Source organism: Anguilla rostrata, chromosome 15, assembly GCF_018555375.3.
Source record: "Anguilla rostrata isolate EN2019 chromosome 15, ASM1855537v3, whole genome shotgun sequence".
NCBI classification, from domain to species: Eukaryota; Metazoa; Chordata; class Actinopteri; order Anguilliformes; family Anguillidae; genus Anguilla; species Anguilla rostrata.
In genome coordinates, this window is record NC_057947.1 from 13,051,818 (window position 1) to 13,071,070 (window position 19,253).

Below are 19,253 nucleotides of genomic sequence, written 5' to 3' on the forward strand. Positions count from 1 at the left end.
TATCCTGGTGTCTAAATGGTTAAAGTATCTGAAAGTATCTGACTCAGATCTGTCTGTGTGGTATTGACTATGTAGACACATTGTGTAAAACCAGAAGGCCACCTCACCTGACACAAGACAATAGAATGTGACTTTAGCGACTGCTTTGTGTTTAATCATTATATTTTTCCATTTTCAAGATTGTGCTTTATCCATTGTTTGAGGTCACATGACTTCAGTACCAGTGGTAGGGTCTGGGGGAGCGAAGGGCATGTATAGATTTAGTGTGTGAGATTCTACACCACAGCAGGATCTTTGACCTGGATTCAATCAACATTTGCTTTTACCTGTGAATCGCAATCATGTGCAAATGTTTGCATTCACTTCAGACGTTCTTTAGTTTGGTAAGTTCAATGATCATGTTAATTAATGTTTCTTATATTTATAGCAGGCAATTTGATTATTTATTGATTTTTAAGCCTATGGCTCAATTTGGAACAATATATTTAAGTAATTCAAATTGGTGGACCCGTGAAAATTCTACTAAACCTGCAGGGTTTTTACAAAGAGTTTATATTCATAAATATGAATCAGAAGGAAGGTGAACCATATCAAGACTTCAGATTTGTTCATTTATGCATCAATGGCTAATCTTACTTTTGAAAAATTTGCTAAATTTAGGATCTGTCAACACTAAATAACACACAGTTCCCAACACAGGGTGCCAGTGACCAGTTAAAGTTACATCTTTTAAAGCAGGGGTGTCAAATCTTATCCAGAAAAGGCCAGTGTGGTTGCAGGTTTTTGTTTTAGCCCAGCACTAAGACACCTGATTCTACTTATCATTGTCTTGATTGAAGACCATCATCAGTTAATTAGTAGAATCAGGTGTCATAGTGCTAAGCTAAAACATAAACCTGCACCGACACCGGTCCTTTCTGGATCAGACTGGGCACCCCTGTTTTAAAGGTACACAGTTCTAAAACCTAGTCTTCAAGGATAGAGAAGTAAAACTCCTCTATACGGGTGAAGATTAAATACAGAGGCAAATACAGACGTGTGATGATCTAAACAACTGCGGATCACAGCAGCCCGGTGGATACTTACCTTGCTATGGGGCTCATATCTAGTTCCAACATCCACAGAGACGGGTGCTATAGCATATTACATAAAAGCATCATAAATGTAGCTCCAGCAGTCAGTATAATGAAGAACAATAGGGTTTTGAAATTACCAAAGAGAAATTGAACCATCAGTCTTATTTCACAAAAAACTTTGTAAACCATTGCTCCAATAAGTCGTTAGATTTATGGATAAGTGGGTATTTAGTACTGCCACCATACATTTCTGAGAATTACAGTATATGGTGCTCAAATAACTTTGTAAATTGTAGTAAAGTATTTGCTTGCTCTTCTTGGTACCACTGTTCTTTAAGTCTTTCACTCATTCATCTCAAAGGTGTGCAGTACACTTTATGATGTCACTTTATTTTATTTGTGTAAAATCTCTGATTGCTGATTGAATAATTAAAGAAACAGGTGTTTGCTCTGTGAAGACGTGTGTGTTCAATGGCAGAGAGTGCAATTTCATTTATGAAGATTCCGCAAATTAGACATGTGTGAAGTGTAAAATAAGACAGGCAAACATGTGAAAGCAGCTTTCATGATGAAATGTGATATCTTTTGAAGAAACGTCTTTATTTTTGTACATGAATTTTAAAATGCTGTGTTCATAGCATCAGTGTGCAAATAATCAAGAAGAACTTTAAAACACGTTTAACAGAAATGAAGAGAACTTTATAAGACGCATTTGTTCATTTCTAATCCAGAGGAACATCACGGCTTTCATTTCCAGACTCACAGTGACCATAGAACCATTCTGAGTAGTCTAACACTGACTATAGGCCTGGTCTGAGTTCAGTCTCTCACAAACCCATAGGACTGATCTAAGTTCAGTTTCTTACAGACCATAGGACTGATCTGACCTGAGTTCAGTTTCTTACAGACCGTAGGACTGATCTGTTCAGTCTCTCACATTGACCATAGGACTCAAACTGTATTTGTATAGTGCAAATAAATACAAATACATATACATACACAGGGCAGCTCAAAGTGCTTCACAGTAAGCAAAAAGTAAAAACATATGGCATAAGCAGAATGAGACACAAAAAACAGCAATATATATGAAATAGAGGATAAGAAGTAAAATCAACATGGATGGAAGGGTGGTATATAAAAACGGCAAAAAACTAAAAAAGGACTCACTTCAGTCTCTTACATTGACCATATGACTTAAGAGTAACATTTATCTGTGACCACAGGACTAATCTGAGCATGGTTTCACAGTGAGCTAAGAGACATCGGAGAAACCCATCAAAGTCAAATCATGTCTTTTTCCTTTTTCTTTCTATGTGTTACCTCCCCTACACTGGATGTCAGAAATTCACCAAGTAGACATCCTAGGGAACTGAGAAAGCAGACTGACCCCTTATATATCTCACAACACAAGCCTGCCTCAGAAATCAGGAAGTTCAGTGTGTCTGTCCTCCCTCCTCTGTTCGTGTTTAAAAACCACAGTCTCACTTACGGGCCCCCAAAATAGCGCTGAACCAAAACTGCTCACTCGTGAGGAAAAGAACGCTCACACATTGAAGGCTGAATTGTCAGATCCTTCACCATATTAGTAATGCCTGGACCAGCTTGAAAGGTATTGTAGTAGAATACAGAAACTTTAATGTCCACACACATGGCACATAAAACACATTAAAGCACCCTACAAACATAAAACACATAGCCCATTTATAAAGAGCTGTCCAACAAGATTTGCAAATATGCAACCATACAGTACATTGTATTCCAAGTTTAGGAATTCAGAATGCCACCTGCATTCAAAATAAAAGACCTCTTATAGAGATTCTTAGTGGTTCTTGGCATACTATAGTGCCTATCTGAGTGAAGGTACACAAACTGTGCTGTTTTCTCTGGATGCGATCCAAATACAAATTTGTGAGTTTTCCCCACAAGCTTACTACCTATACTCACCACTCTCACAAGCTTACCTTTACTCTTATTACTGAGATAACCAAACTAAACAGTTTTACTGTAGCACAAGACACTTTCAGGTTGGCTCTTGCATGCCATCTCTACAATATTTCGACTAACCTCAAAATCACAGGTATAGCCGCTGCAGACACTTCTTGTATATAAAATCTCGACTCTTATCAAAACATAGATAATTGTCAAAAATTGACCCAAAGTACTTAAAACTTGTTACCCGATTAACAGTTTCCCCATTTATTACTGCTGATGTAAAACATGCCTTTTCTTTGTAAAACAAAACCATCTCTTTAGTAGAAGCATGCTCATTTGGGTAGCTGAAAACCAGGTCTGACAAAGCACTCCCATTTTCTGAGAGAACAGACACATCTTAGTGTTCGGTTTATTAAGGGCTTTAAATATCCTCCAATTTTGCACAGTTACAGTCCGAAGAGGGAATTTTGCCCAGTCTCAGTATTAGTCCTCCACATCAGTGGGCAGTCCAAAAAAGTGCTTTCAGGTTCAGGTTCTTTGGCCTCCCCCACAGAGGGGCACAGATAGATAAGGATTCATTTAGAATCTTTAGCTCACAGCTTTGAACTTCCTGTCAGTGTTGTCTTAAACCTGTAATTCCTGTGTCTCTGGGTTAGTTCCTGCAAAAGAATGAATGACATCCATACTGTAATTTTGATGAGATTTTAATGCCTAGATTTTTTAATTTTTTAATTTTGTGTGTGTGTATACACATTTTAAAATTGATTTTTAAATGCTTTACAAAAAACAGACAACCACAAAAATAGAACAAGAAATGAGGTAAACCCGAAACCATTTTTTTTAACAGAGAGCTGAGCTTGTGGCTTAAGATGATGACAAAGCCAGCAGTAACCCAGCTGAATGGTGGGAGTCCCCCAGTGGAAACTCACCACTCAGTTTCCCAACAATGCGTGTTATGATTAAGAATATATTAAGCGGGAAACTCCATGGTATGTAATACCATAACCATCATTGTCTAAAGAATAAACACCACAGTTTTTCCTTGTGACAGTGATCCTGTTTCCTGTGTTTCTATGAGTCTATTGTCTAGAACAACAGTGCGCAAACTGTGGGTCGATATCTATTGGGTGGTGATATCACTATGAGTTACCCCGGGTTTACACCAAACAGCATTCCCGCAGTGCTCTCGCCTGAGCTAATTTAGTTTCAATGGAGAGTGAGGCGACCCACGTAGTTTCTACTGCACTCTGCTGCATAGTGCCAATTCTGCTGCGTAGTGCCAATTCACCAAACTGCTTATAACAGCAGTAACCGGCGCTGTTTCTGAAGATCTACTATCCTGTAGGTTTTCACTTCAACTCTAATATGGAACACCTGATTCTACTAATAATTAGCAGCTCAACGAGATCTTTAGCTGTTGAATGAGGCCTGCTTTGTTAGGGTTGGAGTGAAAACCTACAGGATGGTGGACCTCCAGGAACAGGGTTGGTTACCACTGACTTATAATAATTGTCCTTGATGTTCTTGCTTACCTAGGAAGTAGGCTACAGCAATATTGCAATGCAATTAGGCCTGTATGAACACGGTGTTATTATTCATCAAAGCTATTCTGTGTGTATAAAAATATACAGTATATTCTCAATAAAAAAAAATTAAACTAGTTAAAAAGCATTTTGTATTGGTTCCATTTGAAAATATAGTTCATGTGACCTCTAAAAATGCCTGCTTTGAAGTTGACTGGTGTGTCATTCCTACTGCACTTCACGATTCTACCTAATTACCTTGTTAATTGCTTATACAATGTAAGAGAGTTAACAGCTTTAGTTAACCATCGCAATCCAGTGTATTTGTGCTTTTCATTTTAAAAATGTGTAACATTATTGAAATATTGGTTTTAAGTTTCCCACTGGGAAATGGGTAAGTGGCTGATATGTCCCATTAAAAAGAGACTCACTGACAATGATTGTAAGGATAATGAGAAGGTTATATTCTACGGTTTTTCTGTCTGGCACCTTCGAGCAATTTACCCATACTATGCTTCATTTATTAAGCCTTTGAAATATATATATTTTAAATTGTATATAAAAACATTTTCACTTTTAAAAGAGTTTCCTGATTGAAAATCAGATTTTTAAAATTTGCATTCTGAAGTTGCGTGATTATAATGGGGAACACCAATGCACCTGAGACATCCTTCAAATCTTTCACCTGGATCATTCAGGTGCAGTCACGCAGTAGCACATATCATGGCATGTGACCTGGTGCTCACCTGAAACTGAACTGTCACCTGGTGCTTGATTCTGACAGCCAGTAAACAAATATCCTAGAAAGTGATAAACAAAAGGAGAAAAAATATTTTAAAACACTTTTTTCTTGCCTTTATAGTTCCAAACAGTGCATTATCCATTATGTCCTGTTAGTCATGTGAAGGACTTCACCAGGTGAGCATGCTCTCAGACAAATTATTTTGCAGCTGAGGTTCAGGTACCACAGGTCCAAAGGTCTCATTGGCAGAATATATAGAATATCTTTACATTTATATAGCACTTTTCCAAATGCTCAAAGTGCTTTACAATGAAGGGGAACTCACCTCACCCACCACCAATGTGTAGCACCCATCTGGGTGATGCACGGCAGCCATTTTGCACCAGAAAGCTCACCACACATTAGCGAAGGTGGAGAAGGAGAGAACATTTATTTAGCCAATTAAATCTGGGGATGGTTTTGGTGGCAAGTTTGCGAGAGCCAAAGCTGGGATTTAGCCAGGACACCGGGGAACCCCCTACTCTTAGCGATAAGTGTCATGGGATCTTTAATGACCACAGTGAGTCAGGACCTCGGTTTAACGTCTCATCCGAAAGACGGCATCTCCTACAGCACAGTGTCCCCGTCGCTGCACTGGGGCATTGGGGTTTATTTGACCAGAGGGAAGATTGCACCCTGCTGACCCACCAACACCACTTCCAGCAGCAACTCAGTATTCCCTGGTGGTCTACCCAGTACTAACCAAGCAGAGTGCACGGAGGTATGGCTGCTGACCATATGGCAGCTCAATGGTTTTGGCATCATCAAACTAAAACAGACCAGATCCATCTGAACTTTAAATTTCAGTACAGTACAAGTGCCCTAATACTATCAGGTAAGTACAATCAGTCATAGATGCCCTTGATGATTAGAAATCATTTGGACACCATGTTAACAATATAATTTAGAATTATCATTTTTCATTAATTATTTTTAATTTTCATTTGAGCGCCTTGGTAAAAAAGTAGCTTTTATGCTCATCCAAGCCAAAGTGTTTAGAAACACGATGTAGCACAATGAAACACTGGCTGGTAAAACAGTGTTTATGCCTGCTGACACAACTTACGCAATCAGTTGTGTCAGCAGGGATAAAATAGTACATAAGTAGCATTATTAACATTTTAACATTTATTTTAACTTTGTTGATCATTTATTTAATGTAGTACTACAAGGGGTCTTCATTTCTTTTCTTTTTTTAAATAAAAAATGAGTAAAGAGTAAAAATGTGAGATAGCAGAAAAGTGCCCATCAGTCTTTTGAGCAATGTTTTGCATTTGTAGAAATGAAATGGCCAAGACTTACGCCGTCCTATAGTGATGAAAGCTGCGACTGAAACAGCCACCAAGACAAGCACAGCCACAACAACTATCCAGTTTGTTGTCATGGGGTCAGGGTCAGAAACATTTCCCTCACCTAAAGGAACACAGTGGAGGAAAAGCAAAGCATTATTGGCAAAAAATGCTTCTGCAGGTTTTTATATTATTACTTCTTTTTTTTTAAATATTAAATATGTTTAATACAATACATAAAAATGTAATGTAATGTAAATATATTGTATTTTAAAAAAATATATTATTTTGTTTATATGTTTGACCTTACTGTCTGACCTAGCCTATGCTTATTGTGTGAACTGGACTTAATGTGTTTATGGCTATGAATAACTGTTACATAATGAGTATTGTACCTTATCGGACCTGTGTTTTGTAGTTGTTCCAATGATCTTCGGTATGCACTTATTGTACATCGCTTTGGATAAAAGCGTCTGCCAAATAAATGTAATCTAATGTATAATTTAGTATAATTCTATTGTATAGCGTACATTTCCTTTAATGTAGATTCTCTGTTAGGCTGTGTATAGTGTACACTTTGCCCAGTGTAATCGCTCTGTTAAGCTGTGTATAGTGTACACTTTCCCCAGTGTAATCACTCTGTTAGGCTGTGTATAATGTACATTTTGCTCAGTGTAATCACTCTGTTAGGCTGTGTATAGTGTACACTTTGCTCAGTGTAATCGCTCTGTTAGGCTGTGTATAGTGTATACTTTGCCCAGTGTAATCGCTCTGTTAGGCTGTGTATAGTGTACACTTTGCTCAGTGTAATCGCTCTGTTAGGCTGTGTATAGTGTACACCTTACTCAGTGTAATCGCTCTGTTAGGCTGTGTATAGTGTACACTTTGCTCAGTGTAATCGCTCTGTTAGGCTGTGTATAGTGTATACTTTGCCCAGTGTAATCGCTCTGTTAGGCTGTGTATAGTGTACACTTTGCTCAGTGTAATCGCTCTGTTAGGCTGTGTATAGTGTACACTTTGCTCAGTGTAATCGCTCTGTTAGGCTGTGTATAGTGTACACTTTGCTCAGTGTAATCGCTCTGTTAGGCTGTGTATAGTGTACACTTTGCTCAGTGTAATCGCTCTGTTAGGCTGTGTATAGTGTACACTTTGCTCAGTGTAATCGCTCTGTTAGGCTGTGTATAGTGTACACTTTGCTCAGTGTAATTGCTCTGTAAGGGTGTGCTTGCAGCAAGTGTTCCTGGCGCAGTGACTCACAGCCCTGGATGGTGACAGATGTGTTAAGCGTCTCTTGCAGGGCGGGGTTAGTAACGAAGCAGGTGAAGGTCTGACCCTCTGAGGCGTTCAGCAGCACAGTCAGGTGCACTATGAAGGTCCCATTGCGCGGGTCGGGCTTCACGGTGCGTTCCACTTCTTGTGAGTGGAGCAGAGTGTGGTTTTGGAGGCTCCAGTTGACGATGGGCTCGGGGAAGCCACCCTGAGTGTCACATGTCACCTCCACAAGCCCCGCCCGCTGGGTGCACGAGAGGTTAACTGCTGGTTTCTGGTATCTTGCTGGGAGGGAACAAAAGCCAGTAAGTATCAGGATGGGCTTTAGTTCCACTTCAATTCAGTTAGTTGGTCAAATGAACTGAAATTCAATACATGAATTAAAAAGTAAAATCAAAAAGGCAATTTTCAGTTCATGAATTGTTTCAATTAGTTTTCTGAATTAACTTAATTGAAATGGAACTGAAATTGCCTCCCCAGCCCTGATAAATATGTTTCACTCTGTGCATCTCAAGTAAATATGTTTCTTGCCCCCTCATATTTTTGTCCATCCCCTGCTTTAGTGTTTGATTTTTCCAGTGCTCCACAGCAAATACCCTGAACAATGATCTGCATTGCCCATGGTGTGCCCTATTTGGCATCAATCTAAATAAAATTGTTTATGCGGGTAATAAAGATTTATATTGAAATCTTACCAGTGACGCGTATAGCTGTCTGGCAGATGAGCTCAAATGATGAAGGATGCTTTTCATATTGTACGACTACTCTCGTTTGGTTGTCCTCAGTTTTCACCGGATCAATCTTAAGTGAAAAATTTCCATGGCGCAACCGGTCAGGGAAAAGGCTGGTTCTGTTTCTGTACAAAGGTGTCTGTAGGTGGTTCTCCACCTTCCCTCCGTTGTACACCAGCATCACTTCTGAATCTTTTTTAGGGCTGAGTGATATAAAATAATCACAATTGTCATAAAAATATTTGGCACTTAATTATACATCTCAAGTTTCATTCCTGTATGAGAAAGATGAATTTCTGGATAGGTGGTGTGGACGAATTCACCTTGGTATGGACATTTTGTGCTTCCCAGAAAGCAGTACATTGTGACATATTTCACTATCAGATATATCTTGTATGATGACATTATATTTAAGGCCATATGGCCACGCCTACTTTTTGCTTCGCCTTGGGTTGCTCCCCTGCCAGTAGATTCGGGACCCGTTGATGCGTGTGGGGGGATCCCGGGTGGAGCAGGGTATCACCACACCCTGGCCAAAGACTGCAGTGACCACAGGAACATCTGTCTTAGCCCTGCCTCCCCTAGACATTGCCAAACCCACTGGAACACAATGAAAATTGTGAAAAATGAATGACATTAATGAAATTATTCCTTGGTCTTGTCAGTGTGTGACCCTGCAAGGGGTAGCGGATCCCTAACGGCAGGCTGGGACACACAGGTGGGTCTAGGAGGGGTTGAGGTAGGTGAGATACACTGGACAAAAAAGTAACTTACACCTTCCGTTGAAATTAAACACCAGTGAAATTAAACCGAGCCCTTCTTACTTTGTTAAAGTGTACATGCAGATGTGCTAATACAGCTAGGACATTTAAATTTCATGTTCACATACAGCTTTTTCCTTGGAGAACACACTCACAAATTTACATGACCCCCATGTAAATGGAATAGCATACATTACTTTAAATAAAAACAATGTATCTGAAAAGCAGAGTTCAAAGAATTTTACACAAACTTTAGCCATTTGGACAGCTGCTGCTTGGTCACAAATATTATATCTCAATATCAACCTTATTCTTCTGTAGTTTAAATGCCTTTAATTGTTCATAATCATTTAATAAACCATGTTTAATCTTCTCTAATAAACCATTTGAAATTGTGATTTTTTTTTAAATAAAATGTTTGTCAAAAATGTTTGAGAAAATATCCAAACAAACAAAAAACCGAATGAAAATGGCTCTAGACCTTCACACATACAAAATTCACCTTAGTCTGGCTAACACATCTGTAACCAGTGTCTGGGTGTTCCAATTATTTCTACAAAAACTACAGTAAGCCATATGCTAAGCTAAGACATGATAACTTACATGACTTACCATGTATAAATAAAGGTTAAATAATAATAATAATAATAACAATAATAATAATAATAATAATAATAATAATAATAATAATAATAATAAAATGCAAATTCCCACTCCCTGCACATATGAGTGATGGTTTGATGTCTTCAGTGAAACCTATGGGCTGAGGCACTGAAGTAATCTGCGCTTATTGTTTTCATGTTGGCACACTATTGGCGTTACACTGAACAGGCTACAATAGTGTTATTGTATTAGAAGTTACACACATGGTTTCAATTACATTTATCAAGAAATTGGATGGAACAAAAACCAGCATACACTGGCAGTCCTCGGGATTGAGTCGGGGAACCAATGCCATACAGTATATAGAGAGATTCTCTGGGTTCTTTTGTTCTTTTGACATATTGTTTGGTTGCGGGCTGTGTGTTCACAACAGGAAGGTTCTTTTTTTAAAACAACTCAGTGGAAAATCCCTGAGCTCCAAATGCCCATGGAAAAACAACGAGAGCGTAAGAAGAACTGAGAGCGAAAGCGACTGTGACATCGCGATGAAGACGATAGCGATGATGAAATGTAGGAGGTGGGAGTCCACTTGTCCAAGCGGTACTGACCATAGTGCAGGCTGCATTTCACACACTGTTTCTCACCCCAATTGTGAAAAATATTTCAACCGACGTGACATATACGCCAAGCACTTATGTTAAAAACAAAAGTGAAAGCTAAAAGGGAGGCACTCGTGCTTGAATGAAAATGTCAGATTAATAATAACATTTTATTAATAATAATTGCTCTTGTCCTCCTCCACGTAAAGCAGTGTGATACATCTGATCAAGGTGCAACAATACTCCAGAGAATTAACAACAGGAGTGTCTCATAATCTGTCTGTTCTGCACGCAGGCTGTTTCTGCATTCATATTGGGTCTAATATCATTTTTAACATTTAACAGCCCCTTGTCCCATCTGCAAAGGCAAAGGGCTATTCTTTAATCCACGTACAGATTTACTCATTGACTACCCAAAACGTCAGTGCTTTCAGAGCGCAGTTGCGTTCCTGGAATATCATTGTTATGCGTTCACCCGTGAGTCCACCGGGATCCGACATTTAAAACTCTGTTTTTGTTTTATGAATTAAAAAGACATACTTCACCCATACAATAACAAACTTCACCCATATTTTCTAAGCGCAATATCACGCGATGCGGTTTCGTGTAACCAACTCAGATAAGCCATGTACTGCTAGCTCTCCTGTTTCCAACCGGCCACTGAAACCACCTGTTTGAAAAAATTTTTACGGCACTTACCCAGTAGTGAAAATACGACGCAGACTTTCAACAATTCCATGTCACAGTTAGTGTGCATTCATCTGTATAAAGCAAATCAAATCAATGTAGTGGTATAATTATAACATATATAAACAATAGATTATAACCATCTTGGGTATAATGTCGCCTGCACTCACACTCGCCCATGGATTGCATAATCTAAACGAAGTATCCAGACCGTGTTTGCTTTGATCAGATACAACCGATGTGCAGCTATTAAATAGGACAAGAGAAGGGGAAGTTTCTGAGTGACTCGCTGAGTGACGTGAATACAACGAGATTACTTTCAGAAGGGTTTACAGGTTGACAATGATGTCAGTTAAGTATGCCCAACGTCTGTATATTATTATTATTATTTTTATTATTATTATTATTATTATTATTCCAAAGAAATAGTTAATGTGCTGCTGGTAACAAGTATGTTCACTGATACAAGAAACTGGTTCTTAATAAATCAAACCCCAAGCTACACAGATTGGTGTGTGGGTGAGGGTGTGGGTAGGCTGGGGTGTTCAGCATGTTCTTTAACTAAAGGAACCCTTCCTGACCTCCTCCACCCAACCACCTCCTCCCTTCACTGTTCACTTCTCAGAAGTATAGGCGTGTCCTCAGGTGATTACCACCTGAAATTCCCTTGGTTTGCAGTGATTGCAAACAGGGCCGTGAAAAAATATTTGCCCCTTTTTGATTTCTTCTATTATTGTCACACTGAATGGTTTCAGATCCATAGACAAAATGTAATATTAGACAAAAAGAACCAGAGTAAATACAAAACACGTTTTTAAAATAATTATTTATTTAATTTAAGAAGTTATCAACCACCCATATCACTTATGTGAAAAGTACTTGCCCCCTTAAACTTAATTTGATCCTAAATTTGATATCAGTCTTTTACATTGTTGTGGAGGAATTTTAGCCCAGTCATTTTTTAGCCTTTAATTCTGACAAATTGATAGGTTTTCAAGCATGAACTGCTCATCCAGGTCCTGGCACAGCATCTCTAGTAGGTTTAGCACTTTGACTAGGCTGCTCCAAAACTTTAATTTTGTTCCTCTTCAGCCATTCAGTTGTGAACTTGCTTTTGTGTTGTGGATCTTTGTATTGCCGCATAACCAAATTACACATCCGCTTCAGCTCATGGACAGATGACCAGACATTCTCCTTAAAAGTTTTCTGGTACAGAGCATAATTCATGGTTTCTTCAATAATGATGTCATCCAAGTGCCAAGGCAGCAAAGTATGCTGACACCATTAAACTACCACCACCATGTTTGACTGTTGGTATGATGTTCTTACTCTGAAATGCTGCATTTGTTCACAGCAGACATAATGGGACCTATGTCGTGTATGACGTATCTTTCCATGGACTATTTTCCCAAAAGACTTGCTACTCTCCCATGAATTCCATTTTTGCCCTGTCTCTTTCTTATTGTGAAATAATGAACACTGGCCATAGCTGAGACTAGAGAGGCCTGTAGTTCTTTGGGTGTCTTTCTTGGATCATTTGTGACTTCCTGGATGAGTTGTCGCTGCGGCCTTGGAGAAATTTTGGCAAGAAGGCCATTCCTGGGAAGATTCACCACTGTTCCAAGTGTTCTTCATTTGGAGATAATGGCTCTCACTGTGGATTGATGTCCCAGAACCTTAAGCCGGGCACCCACCGCACGCGTATCGGCCGCGAGCGCACTACGCGCGTATTACGCGCGTAACTGAAGCGTAGTTGAAGTACTGTTATTACAACGGCAGCGGGCGACGTCGTCTCCACCAGATGCGAACGCGTCGCGTACCGGCTGCGAAGCTCGCGCGACACAAGCGAACTGAAGCGTAGTTTTTCGCTTCAGTTCTATTTTTTCGGCTTGTCGCGCGTCACGATGGCCTGTTTATACACAGAAATATGCTCTAAAATGCTAGGTATACATGCTCTGATTTATATTTCATCCTTATATTACTGGGGGTGTGTCCCTAGTTACCTCCCAGATATTTTATAAGCACCAAAAAAAAAATACAAGCCTTTTCGTTTTGTAAAAATAAATAAATAAATAACTGGAACCTGGGGAAAAGGCAAACTTAGTTTCGCTGTCTTATTTTGCGGAGGGGGTGGGGTAAATTTGAAAATACACCACAGAAAGACGTAGCCTATCGCACTTGTACTTCAAAGCTTCCGGTGTTCATGGCGTTGTGGTGTTCATATCTCTTCAAGATTAAACTGTTACTGTCTTTTTCATGATTAGCTGATTTTACTAAATATGATCCTATAAATGTTTTGACGTGAATGACAAGACAACACGGGAATTCCCAATGGTTGATTACGGATTATTTATTATTATTATGATCATTACATATTCTTCATGAAATTGGCACGCTTGTTAACCAAGCAAATAAATCAATACAGTTTGAGATTGATTGTTATGCAGGCTACGTTGCGATTTAAGTTTATGGTAATTCTTGAAAGCGTTTACTTTCTCACGTATTTACAAGTTAACGAAATATTACCAAATTAACAAACTGAAAAAGGTCTCTCACCAAAGTATTCACTTAACCCATAATCAACAGTCCTGAACAAACATGAAATACACGATGTAATCCCACTGCAGACTGCGAGAGCTACTAGGAATATAGAGCTTTAAGCAAGCCTTTGCGCGACACAAACGGAACCGGTGGAGACACCCTACGCGCCGCGTCGTGCTGCTTCGCCGTGCTGCTTACGCGACGCTTACGCGACGCGTGCGGTGGGTGCCCGGCTTTAGAAACGGCTTTGTAACCATTTCCAGAGTGATATATTTCAACAACTTTCACAGCTCTTGTGTAAACTTTGTGGTGACTACTCTAAGATGGTAAGGTGCAATATGAGTGAAGTTCAAATGCAACATGGCTGGCTGCAATCAAGCCTGGCTATGTTCAATCAGCTGAATGTAATTATCCATTAAATTTGGTTATTTGGTTGAGCACTTAAGGGGGCAATTACTTTAATTACTTTTTTAATTAAATGAAATAAAAAATTTTTGTGTTTATTTCCCTTTGTCTAATATTACATTTTGTCTAAAGATCTGAAACCATTCTGTGTGACAAATATAGTATGTAATAGAGGAAATAAGAAAGGGGCCAAATACATTTTCACTGCACTTTTAAACAAATAGTTTTTAACACTGTTGGAAAGGAAATACTGTGGCTGTTGGTTAGCTCATCAGGGTAGGGCATTGTTCTTTTCTTCTGCATGGATGGGCTCCACAGTAAAGATCGCAATCCTGGCCAAGTCAATGCCGCCTGTGGCCAGTAGCCCTGCAGGGAGATATATAATTGGTGGCAGCATTGCCCTGGGTTAGGGGGGATTCAGGTGGCAGAGATCCACATCTTGTCACTCTGTAGCAACCCCCACTGTTCTTCTGAGTTGAAGGCAAAGGTTCGGAAAATGAGCACTGATGCACAGTGAAGTGTGTAAGTGGATAGTGACACAATTTTTGTTGTTTTTGCTCTGTACTCCCACATATGGGATTTGAAATAAAATAATGAATATGAGGTTAAAGGGCAACCAGCTTTAATTGGAGGGTATTTACATCCCATTTTGGTTGAAGTGTGTAGGAATTATAAGCCTTTTTATACATAGGCACCCCATTTTAGGGGAGCAAAATGAATTGGACAATTGGTTGCTGGGCTGTTTCTTGGCCAGCTGTGTGTCTTTGCATCGTTAGTTCATTGAGATGATTCTAGGTGTGGAATTTGCATTTGGAGTCTGTCGCTATTGTCTCTCAACATTAAAACATATTAACTGTCAGTGCCAATAAAGCAGGTCATCATGCGGCTAAAACATCTGAACAAGCAAGAATGCACTGGTGAGCTCAGCATAGCAAACAAAACCTAGTAGAAGACTATTGTAGTAAATGACCAAAGAATACTTTCAGTTGTGAAGAAAACCCCCCTTTCAATTGTGGAACTCTCTAGTATGTAGGCACAAATGTGTTATAGACAACAAAGAGAAGACATCAGCATCATCATACATCAGCATAACCTCGGAGGGTTCACCACAACATGCACACCATGAATAAGCCTCAAGAGCAGAACAGCCACATTAGAGTTAATTAAAATGTACCTTAAAAAACTGTAGAGTTCTGGGACAAAGTCTTACAGACAGATGAGAGAAGTATTAACCTGTACCAAAGTGATGGAAAGAGGAAAGTGAGGAGAAAGAAAGCAACTGCTCATCATCCAAATCACCCACCTCCCCCCATCTGTGAAACATGGTGGGGGTGATGTTTTGGCTTGGGCATGTATGGCTTCTACTGGAACTGACTCACTTGTCATCACTGATGATACAACTGCTGACAGCAGCAGCAGGATAAATTTAGAAGTGTAGCCTACAGAAACATTGTATCTGCTCAGATACAGCCAAATGCCCCAAACTCATTGGCTGGCACTTCATTTTGCTGCAGGACAATGACATACTGCTAAAGCAAACAAGGAGTTTTTCAGGGCCAAAAAGTGGAAAAATTCTTCACTAGACAAGTTAATCACCTGTCCTGAATTCAATGAACATGTATTTCACTTGCTGAAGACTAAAGGCAAATTATCTCAGAAAGAAACAGGAATGTAAAATGGCTGCAGTACATTTATGGCAGAGCATGATGTCAAGAAACTCTGATTCACCATTTGCCCATTCTGGGCCATTGGAAACTTAAAAGAAGAAACAGAGAGGGGCTGTGGGGGTGGCCATCTGAGGTGTGAACGTGTGTGTGTGTGTGTGTGTGTGTGTGTGTGTGTGTACGTGAGTGTTCTGGACATTCTGGCCATACCAAAATAAAGCGGAAGTTAGAGTTGACTTTGTAACTTTGCTTTATTATTGCTCAATCTAGTGTCTGCACATTGTAGCTCACAAACATGTTCATAATAGCCAAAACTATTTAACTTTTTATGAATTAATATCTTTTTACTCTGAGAAAGTGATTCAGAAGTTTATTTACTCTGTCTGAAATTGCATTTCACAAGCACATGATGGCGCCATTGTCCTAATAACAGCATATTCTTTCCTATGAGTGTTTTAGCTGTGGGTTAATGGTACCACTTTCCCCTTTACCTCTATGCTTTTTTATAATGGCTGAATCAGGGTCAGTAATCAAAAATAAGATTCTGAATCCAGTCTGACATGTTTTTCTCCTCAGGCCACAGCCTAAGGCACTTCTGAGTGCTGTTCGTGTGGTGGGCGGCGGCCTCTTTACACAGGGGAAAGACATGATTCAGAACTGCCAGCAGTGCTGATGACACTCACCTTGAAAACCATTCACATTGTGATTAGTCATAAGTTCGCTTCCTTTCGTGTTTAAAGCCTGATTCATTAGCAGCCTACATGACACAGGCGAAAAGACCATGCATCATCGCTTCTTTTCAACTCTGAGGATTTACTGGACTTTAAATATTTTAATTTGCATTTAAAAAGGGATGTTCTATGCACACTCTTAGTGGCCCATGGCCAGCATCTAACACTAAATCAAGGTGGGGAAATGTAGAGTATGTGAGGACTTCTTAACCTCCTACCCTTTACATTAGACATCAGAAGCATTTTTTCCACATTCTGAGAATTTTAATCGGTCATATCAAAAATGCTTTCATTTTCTGTAATGTATTATATGGCGAACAATTTCTTTTTCATTTTAATTGATTAAGCTGTAGACTGGCAGGTGAAGTGAGTTGGGTCTTAATTGCTGTAAGTGTGGACAGCTGGTCATTGACACCATCAGAGGATACTGAACAAAGCAAAGGGCACTGAGGACACTGGGCGCACCTGCACTGTGGTAATATTTAGAAAATTGGAAGACAACTTTCTTCGACAAACTTAACTGCGGAAGCATTTGGCTGAAATGCTGTAATTCACAGACCAGCTGTCTGCACTTCTAGAAATTTCAAACCCCAGAGTGACTTCAGCTTATCAGTCAACTGTTGAAAAATGTAACCGACACCTAAGTGACTAAACTGCCTCAGCAATAACTAAGCATTCATTGTCAAGAATTGACTTGACAGATTGCATAGTCTTCCTGTTTATATGATATTATAGCCATTCTTATCTTTTATATGCATATCTATTTTTGATGTAATGTGTTGGCTGAGTTGATGAATCATTGTGAGCTCAGAAGGATGCCCTGAAGGTCCCATAATCTTAAATTTATCCTTTGGCTATCTCAATGGGTATACAGCACAGCACAGTACAATACAAAACACAAACATGAAACAGATAGAGTATTAATGAACATAAAGGTTACCAGCAACATGTCTGGTATGCTCTGCCACATCATGCATCCTTTGTTTAAATTGATATATAATGTATGTATTGGAGTTCAGCCTGGTAAGTCTGTGACTATGGTAATGTTGGTGGTCACATGGAGTGTATCTCAGTAAAACAGTGATTTAGCGGGCCAGTTGACCTCTGACCCTGGTGTGTGTAAATCTCCCCTTGTGCCGCAGTGCCCGTGCTAGCCCTGTTCTCCAGCCCAGATGAGGCCCTCTGAGGAGATGTGTGTGCAAACACCATAACTCACTGGCGCAAGTATTTAATGGAGTCAGAGTCCACATCCCAGTCGAGAGAGGGAGCCTCTTTCACCCCGCACAATGTCAGACCCTACATCCATCCTGACCAGGACAAAGACACGGCCTGAAGATGCAAGTACGTATGTACGATATAGATCTCCCCTGCTCTTTCTCTCTCATTCTGTCTCGTGGTGAAATTTGTCAGGGAATTTTTTTATTGGCACCCAAACAGAGGCTATTTCAAAGACTCATTTGACCAGGGCTGACTTGAGGTAAGAACCCCGCTTGGGCTGTGAGGGTCGGGCCTCTCCTGGTTAACTTCTGCAGTGCTCAGTCTGACAGGTTCACTGTAAATATATTAATCACACTGCTTACTGTTACTGGTGCCTTAAAAGTGGAAACCTGAGGAGGAGCCGGCCCCAAGATGCCCGATTAGCAGGATTTATGTGCATTCCTGTGCCCCCCCCACCCCTCAACTGTCTCTAAAATCTGCATTTGAACTTGACATTTTATGGGTGTTGAGCGAAATTTCAGAGGGTAGCCAGATCACTCATTTCCAAAAGAGCGTGCTATTTCACCAGTGGAATAGGAAAGGAAAACTTTCCGGGTGGTTGTCTTATTTTTACCGAAAAGGAGTCCACAGCAATGTGTCAGGAGAGCAGTACTAGTCTCCATATCAACGGAGTTGATTATTAGCAAAAGCATGAGGCGTGAACTTGGTTCATTTGATGAGGAAGTGAATTCTTTATATTCTTGATGTTCAGTAACGCATGAAGGCAATGTTTCTTTGCTGGATCTTATACATTTTTGCGCTTTCAGAACAAAAATGTGGGTAACTACAGCATGAACATTCAGTGTCTAAGTGAAGTAAGTTCATGCGAGCCAGTTAGAGTCTAATGAAAGGAAAAAGGAAAATGTTCTGGTGTTGGTGCCACAGCCTGCCACGTATTAAATCAACAGAGCATTCATGCAGTAAGAGAGAGAGGGAGGAGGAGAGCCAGAGTTCTGGAGCTCCAGCGATTCATTGTCTGAAGTGCATAACCAGCACCTCCTCCCTGTCACCCTGTCACAATGGCTCATTGTGCGGGTAAAGACCAAGCAATGGACATATTTATGGCCCTGTTTGCTTTAGAGTCCCCCAGTAAACACACCGATAGTGTACTTTAAAATTAGCCACTGTTGGTAATGTGGGCCATGCTCACACACACACACACACACTTGCACACAGCTCCAGCAAACCTAATTAATAGATTCTACAGGGGAGAGTGTACACAAAGAGCTCTTGTCCTGCTGCGTTAATAATGAAATGGGCCGGTCGCGGGCTCTGGGCTGGGTTGCTATGGGTACACACGAGGAGGAGGGGGTCACTTTGCTTAGAGAGAAGCAGAGGAGAGGAACAAGTGGATAGACCACGTCTTTCCTTGGCATTCCAGCTCAGATTCCCAGAGATTAGGAG

The 19,253-nt window shown here is 40.0% G+C and overlaps 2 protein-coding genes across 5 annotated transcripts in view; one reads left to right on the forward strand and one right to left on the reverse strand.

The window, feature by feature from the left end:
- Positions 1 to 1,657: 1,657 nt before the first annotated feature.
- On the reverse strand, positions 1,658 to 11,528 carry LOC135240934 (CD276 antigen-like). The gene is made up of 8 exons (XM_064310989.1): positions 11,422 to 11,528; positions 11,264 to 11,325; positions 9,036 to 9,201; positions 8,566 to 8,804; positions 7,859 to 8,155; positions 6,615 to 6,725; positions 5,278 to 5,331; positions 1,658 to 3,667 (listed from the first exon to the last, which is right to left on the reverse strand). The coding sequence occupies exons 2-8, from the start codon at positions 11,319 to 11,321 to the stop codon at positions 3,633 to 3,635; spliced, it is 960 nt and encodes a 319-aa protein (XP_064167059.1). The 5' UTR covers positions 11,322 to 11,325; positions 11,422 to 11,528; the 3' UTR covers positions 1,658 to 3,632.
- Positions 11,529 to 16,625: 5,097 nt separating this feature from the next.
- The window catches only part of LOC135241436 (exosomal polycystin-1-interacting protein-like), a 7,884-nt gene continuing 5,256 nt past the window's right edge, over positions 16,626 to 19,253 (forward strand). For 2 of the 4 annotated variants that reach the window (XM_064311881.1, XM_064311878.1), the window contains exons 1-3: positions 17,041 to 17,221; positions 17,735 to 17,933; positions 19,231 to 19,253. The exon at positions 19,231 to 19,253 is cut by the window's right edge and continues 70 nt beyond it. The gene's annotated coding sequence lies outside the window, so the exon portion shown is untranslated. Of the gene's footprint in view, positions 16,769 to 17,040; positions 17,222 to 17,734; positions 17,934 to 19,230 lie in introns of those variants that run through there. The other 2 variants (XM_064311880.1, XM_064311882.1) reach the window with 2 other exon arrangements.